The 6,818-nt window shown below is 32.2% G+C and overlaps 1 protein-coding gene across 2 annotated transcripts; it reads left to right on the top strand.

The window, feature by feature from the left end:
* Nucleotides 1-332: 332 nt before the first annotated feature.
* LOC137834682 (vacuolar protein sorting-associated protein 26A) lies at nucleotides 333-6,277 on the top strand. Of its 2 annotated transcripts, XM_068642808.2 has the most exons (13): nucleotides 333-638; nucleotides 854-907; nucleotides 1,046-1,120; nucleotides 1,340-1,414; nucleotides 1,543-1,615; nucleotides 2,501-2,545; nucleotides 2,687-2,798; nucleotides 2,931-2,997; nucleotides 3,215-3,259; nucleotides 3,818-3,873; nucleotides 4,602-4,777; nucleotides 5,717-5,927; nucleotides 6,096-6,277. In XM_068642808.2, the coding sequence occupies exons 2-12, from the start codon at nucleotides 905-907 to the stop codon at nucleotides 5,896-5,898; spliced, it is 909 nt and encodes a 302-aa protein (XP_068498909.2). In that variant the 5' UTR covers nucleotides 333-638; nucleotides 854-904; the 3' UTR covers nucleotides 5,899-5,927; nucleotides 6,096-6,277. The 2 variants fall into 2 exon arrangements, with proteins under 2 accessions (XP_068498909.2, XP_090158161.1); XM_090302035.1 differs by having other exon boundaries at nucleotides 347-638; nucleotides 5,717-6,277.
* The last annotated feature ends 541 nt before the right edge of the window (nucleotides 6,278-6,818 follow it).

The following is a 6,818-nucleotide window of genomic DNA, read 5'->3' as shown; positions in this document are numbered from 1 at the left end:
CCTAAAATTATATGCTATTGTTTATTTTCTAGTTTTTCATTCATATCATTACCACTTTACCATGTAAAAAAAATATGATTTACTTTACGCAGATAGTATTCTTATATTATTTTTATTTAAATATTAATAACAAAATGTTATTTTTACAAAAGAAATTCTTTTTTATTTTATTCATCTAGGTATCCAAAATTTTCTTGTAATTTGGTGATAAATTTTGATTTGTTATTATAAATTAAAAATTTCTTATTATTTTAAGAAAAAAATATAAATTTGATTATTTAAAATTTTCGAAATTACTACATTATATTTTCTTATCAGAAAAAAAAAAGATTATTATTTTGTCGTTGTTGCTGTCCACATGGGACATAGCAGAGGTGAATTCGGAAAGAAAACACAAGACGACACAAAGCGTGAACGAAACGACAATGCGTTTTGGCTGTGGAAACGCAGAAGAATAAGAAGACAAGATTCTGCAACTTCTTCTACCTTTCACGTTTTACTGTTAGGGCTCACTCAATTTCCGATTCACTTCAAATTATGCGTTTCGTTCATCGCTTTCTCACCGAATCAAACCACGTGGCAGATAATCGCGGTTTCTCCACCGTTTCCTTTTGTTGATCCGTGGAATCGCGCACACGGTACCTCTTCAATTTCGTTAGATATCGGGTTTTAGGGTTTGGGAGGGGGATAATGGTAGGACTTGATAATTTGGGTGAAAAGGGGGTTTTAGTGTGATCATGGACACCCAATTGGACATTGACTTATTTTGATTTGGGTTCGGGTGAAGATCTGTGAACCAGGAGCATTGTTTTTTGTTTGAATGGTATTAATTTAGTAGATTTGTGCTTCTCAGGTGTTGGTGTGTGCACTGAAGTAGAAAGAAGAATACTGAATTTTGAGCAGCATGGTGAGTTTTGTTTTCTTGGGTTTCTTGTTTTGGTTATGTTCCTTTGTTTGTTGTTCTAACCTTGGTTCACTTGATTTGGTGATGGTGACGACTCTTTATGGTTATTTTTGGGGAACCAAATTTAAACAAAATATATAGAATTACTTGCTTGGAGCTTTCAAGCCTGCATGTAATGTCGTGATCTCGTTTAACGATGGGAAGAACCGGAAGCAGGTAAGCAGCTATTTTTGTTTTGTTTTTATAAGTAATGGTATACATCGCATTGTAGCAATTGCATTTTGTAATAATGTTGCAAAAGGCAAAGGTTGATGCTAGTGGAAGTTCAGGGTGGTGGGAGGGGATTTGTGATCTTTCAATAGCTTTGATTTTCGTTGTATCGTTGTAGTGTCTTACATGCTAGTTTTGGTTGATTTCCTTTCTGTGGGTTTTTAGGTTCCCTTTAAAAAGGAAAATGGTCAAACGGTTACAGTCCCACTTTTCCAAAGTCAAGAAAACATTGCTGGGAAGGTATGTTATTTGTTGTTGTTCATAATATTGGACCATTGAGTTTAAGTTTAAACCATGGTGCGTTTCAGTAACTTTTGATATATTGTCAACCTCACTGTTAATATTATTTTATCTGCTGCCATTTTTAGATTACTGTAGAACCAATGCAAGGGAAGAAGATTGATCACAATGGTGTAAAAGTTGAGCTCCTTGGACAGATAGGTTCGTACTTGACTAACCTCTCTGATTCTTCAATGTGTTATGTGTCTGGAAAATCTCAATGAAAGAAAACAAAAGGAAGAAGTAGAATGAGTTATTGTTTAAAAATATTTTCAGTATTATAATAAGTGATGAAACTGATAATGATAGAAAAATTCTGTTGTACTTTGTGGAATTTTGCTGCGCTTGCATAAAGGAATTTACCTTGTCAGTTACCATTCAAAGTATATGATTCTCCATTTCCCCTAAAATAAAATTTTCATTATCTACTATTTTTGTCCTTTTCTATCGTGTGTATTGAATGCTCAATTACGATTAGAACTCCTAGGCATGTTACATTTGCATCACATGTAAGATAGATGTGTGATTTTCTCTATGTAATTGACCTTCATACCTTTAAGGAGTCTGGAATCATTTAAAAATCAATCTGGCATCAGGGATGCATGCTACTCTTAAATTTTATTCATTGTTTTCTTATAATCTTAGGGAAACATAACTCAATTATTTTACAGAACACTTCCAGTCCTAAAGATGCACAGCAGAAAGTTTGATTTCCTAATTGAAGCTTTTCATTTCAGTTTTATCAAAGTAGTTTATGGAACTTGTTTTCTTTGGATTTGTTGTACCCACCCTTTTCTCTCTTGAGCATCTGCATCTGAAACTGTTGTGATCTCCCTGACATTGATAATCTTATTTCAATTTTTTGAGCACTTCAAGATTATTTTTACAATGATGTATGTAACTGTTAAATTTTTTACTGGTAATGGCTGGCAAAAAATAAATTATCCATTCATCGTTATTACTTTGGGAATAATTTTTGTTGTGACAGTTATCTTTTTCCTAATTTATTACTGACAAGTTCATTTTGAATTTTGTTTCGTTGTGCAGAGATGTATTTTGACAGAGGAAATTTTTATGACTTTACTTCCCTTGGTAATCGGCTGTTCTCTGCCACTTCCATTCTTGAATGAAAATATTCTACCTGGTTGTAGTTGGTCTTTATTTAGTACAATTTGACCCTTGGGATGCCTACTGTTGTGGAATAACATATTTTCTTTTTACTGTCTTCTGCAGTACGAGAACTAGATGTTCCTGGAGAAATTTATGAGAGGAAAACATACGCATTTGAATTTTCTACTGTTGAAATGCCATATGAAACATATAATGGGGTGAATGTGAGGCTTAGGTAAGATACTTTGTAGATCCATGGACCTGTCTGTTTATGCATATGATCTTTGTTTGTAGTCTTTCTGAAATATTTATTCTGCTAGGATGAATATGATATTTTGTTATGCTTTTATGCATTTGCAATTTCCAGGTATGTATTGAAAGTGTCCATTAATCGGGGCTATGCTGGAAGCATAATAGAATACCAGGATTTCGTGGTATGTTCTATTTCAGGAAATGGAATTTCTGATTTGTGGTCTCCGATATCAAATTTATTTTTGTTTTATGAAATCGCTTCATTCATGGACAATTTGTGTTGGATGTAGTTGTAGAGTATATAATTCACTTGAGTACACTACCCCATCTAAAAGAAATAAGTTTGTATTGTGTATGTACTTTTTTCATTAACTTCTATATTTTTTCTTCATCTGTCAGGTTCGGAATTATTCTCCACCTCCAGAAATTAACAATAGCATCAAGGTGAGCATAATGATGTGGTAATTAAATTTTAATTCTGTCTAGCACATATCCATTGCTGCAAACTGTGATATTCATTTTCACAATTTTCAATCAATCAAAAACAATAATGACTCAGGAACAATGATAAAGTGAAGCCATAACATCAATGTCAACCATTGCCTTTGATTTACCCGTTGCTAAGTATCTGCTGGTGCATGTAGTTATTGTGATAGCTCTGTTAGCTGAGGGCCTTAGTTAATCAGTAAGGGGTCAGTTAGTGGGTTACTCAGTGAGTCGAGTGCCTGATGTTGTATAGAAATACGAAGAGGGGTTCTGAGCAGAGTAATTTATTGTGTGGGAAATTGTAAAGGAATTGGAAATTGGAAGATAGAGGGAGTTCAAAACCCAGGAGTGTTCATTTTATCGTCTGTGCCTTGTTCTTGATTCTGAAAACACATTGGTGCCAATATTGGGAATAATGGCTCTTAATAAAATTTATTCCTTGTGTGCTTTACCTCAACTTTGTTATTAGCTAGTTCCATTTCTTAATTTTATTTCATGGTATTGTACCTTGGACAGATGGAAGTTGGAATTGAAGATTGTCTACACATTGAATTTGAATACAATAAAAGCAAGTAAGCTGAAAATTTAATTGGCTATTTGACTGGAATTGTGTCAACTTTTACCTGGCTGTTTATCTTAATTATGTACCAACCTGTCTCCTGTGGAGTTTCTGTTCATACTTGCAGTATGAAACATATGTATTGCGTTATCTTGTTCTTGTAGACCTATGAATTTGTTTTTCCATTTACATGATGCCTATTGATTATAATAGAAACACCTATACAATTTAGCAGTTATCTGCACCAAAGATATTTTTGTCAAAAAAAGCAATGCATCTAGGAAGCAAAAATACGTACAGTAAATTTTATAAAGTATAGGACACATCATGACTATAATATAATATTTAAAATTCATTTGAAATAGACATTTTAATCAAAAGATTGAATTGAAATTTTAAAATTTTTGTGACTTGTAAAGTTGTAACAATAATAATGAAATACAAAAATTTATCTAATTATTGTAGTATACCAATCTATGTTGGCATGAAAGTTTGAAATATATAGGAAAAAAATTATAAAATTGCAGCTAAGATTTTTAAATGTTTGTGCTGTGTTCAACGTGGATATGTTCAACGTGGCTATGACATGACATGGCTAATTTAGAAATGTCTGTGCATCTTAGTACTGTATATTGCATAGAGCTTTAGTGCATTTGTTTTGAAGAGAAGATATTTTTCTCATCTAATTTGTACTTTACTGGGGAGACTTGCAAATACTTATTCATATTTACTACTCTTCAGGTATCATTTGAAAGATGTCATCATTGGTAAGATATACTTTTTACTTGTCAGAATCAAGATAAAAAACATGGATCTTGAGATTAGGCGTCGAGAATCCACAGGGTCAGGGACCAACACCCATGTTGAGACAGAAACATTGGCTAAATTTGAGTTGATGGATGGTGCTCCTGTTAGAGGTAGGTTAGCCCTGAAATTGGATTACATCTTTTGTACTTTCTATTTACAAATTAATCTGGATAACTTAAAAATGTTTTAGACCTATCATCTATGTTTTCATATACCTTTAGGGGGTAAACCAACTACCCCTTTTGTATTGACTGAACTTTAAGATAAAAAAATGTCTTGAAGCATAATATCTCATAATTATACATACATATTCTTAAATCTTTTTTAATTCCCTCTTTTACCTGAGATGTCATGTATTTTACTGGCTTTGTATTCATAACTTATGTTTGTTATGAGAAAAACATTAATTAAGGCAACAATTTTCTGCCGCATAGATGTTGATTTTAATGACGTAAAAAACTTGCATTTTTTTATGTATATATTAAGATAAATTACATTTCTCTGGATTGATTGGTAAACTACAGCTCTTTCTTTATTTTAAAAATTATTAATTATAAATCATTGATATTTGAGAAATATATGAATGTTTTAGGTGAAGTTTCGAAAGCCATGCCATAGATGTTCTGAAATTAATAACAAAGCTTTTAATAATATGTCTTTAGAAGACTTGGTCGTATCATCACTGTTAAGATTAGTTTATGTTAGAATCGGCTAAATTTGTAACTCATTTCATTTCTCTACGTAGGTTAGTATAATTTAAGCATGTCTCCAGGGAAGAGAGTGTATCAAAATATAAAAAATTGTCAAACTTTACAGAAACTGGTCTCAAGCCGAGATAAAAGAAGGTTGTCTCAAGTAATTGATAGACAACAATTTTGTCAATTTTTTTATGCCAAAGTATTAACATTATTTTATATATTTGTAAAAATGTGCTAATGTTTTCGTACATCATCGCATAGACAATGATTAAAACTGAAAACAATAAACAGATGTTTATTTCACCTCAATGAAAATACATTTCACCTTTATGTGTGTGATTGTATTTACAGGTGAATCAATTCCGATCAGACTGTTCCTCAGTCCTTATGAGCTGACACCAACTCATCGCAACATTAATAACAAATTCAGTGTGAAGTACTTTTTAAATCTTGTGTTGGTTGATGAAGAGGACAGGCGATATTTCAAGCAGCAGGAAATCACAATGTATAGGCTGCAAGAAGAAACTTCATGATTACATATCATAAAGGGAATGCGTATTAGGTATGTAACAAATAAAAAAAATTGTGATGGACATTGAGAGCTCTTACGTATGGAAGTAGTCACTTGAATCCTGTTTCTTAAGTGGTAAAATGGATTGGTTCTATCATGCTTGAAATTCATCACTTTCAAACATGTACATTGACTGATTTCTCATTCATGTCTTGACAGTTCTGTAATTTTTAAACATGACATCGAAGGAAGCATCTTCAGAAATGTATTGGATCAGTGATACCCGTGAGAAAGTGGGTGATTTGTATACGTGTGATATCTGTAGTACTTTGGCTTTTTGTTTTCAACTTTGCTTTGTTTACCTCATGAACATAATGATATCCTTTTTCAATTCTTTTTAAGAGACGGAATCTGATGGCTTATCTGTCTATGCATTGCCATCTTCTACTTTATGTTACATCTATTCTAGTGACCATACTTTGTACTCAATGTACCATTTGAGCCCATTTTGTCTGTAGTTTCGTGAAATTGCATAAATTCTCCTTGTATTTTTACATTCACAACAACCTCTTCTAAGAGGATGGTGTAATATTTTGCAAACAATGAAAGAGGTTATTGAAATGTAAAAAGAATGTTGACATAATGTTTTCAAATAATTGGGGCAACCCTCCTTCCCCCCTTTTCTTAAGGGTGTCGATAAATTAACATTTTATTCATTTTTATTTAATATTATATTATTATAAGTGTTTGTTAACTGTATGCTATTTACTGTTGATGGTGTTAAAGAAACTTTTCTCTTTTCTTAATTAAGAGGAAACCAAAAAGTTATGAATTGTGAACAAGGTAATAATTAATGTAACATCCAGAAATGGTAATATCTTCAGATACAGGAATAGCATGTTAGACACTTCTGTACAATTTTTTTATTAAGAGTATATGTGT

This window comes from Phaseolus vulgaris, chromosome 5 (assembly GCF_051622355.1).
Source record: "Phaseolus vulgaris cultivar YP4 chromosome 5, ASM5162235v1, whole genome shotgun sequence".
NCBI classification, from domain to species: Eukaryota; Viridiplantae; Streptophyta; class Magnoliopsida; order Fabales; family Fabaceae; genus Phaseolus; species Phaseolus vulgaris.
The sequence above is the reverse complement of the archived record's forward strand: the minus strand, read 5'-3'. Positions and strand labels throughout refer to the sequence as shown.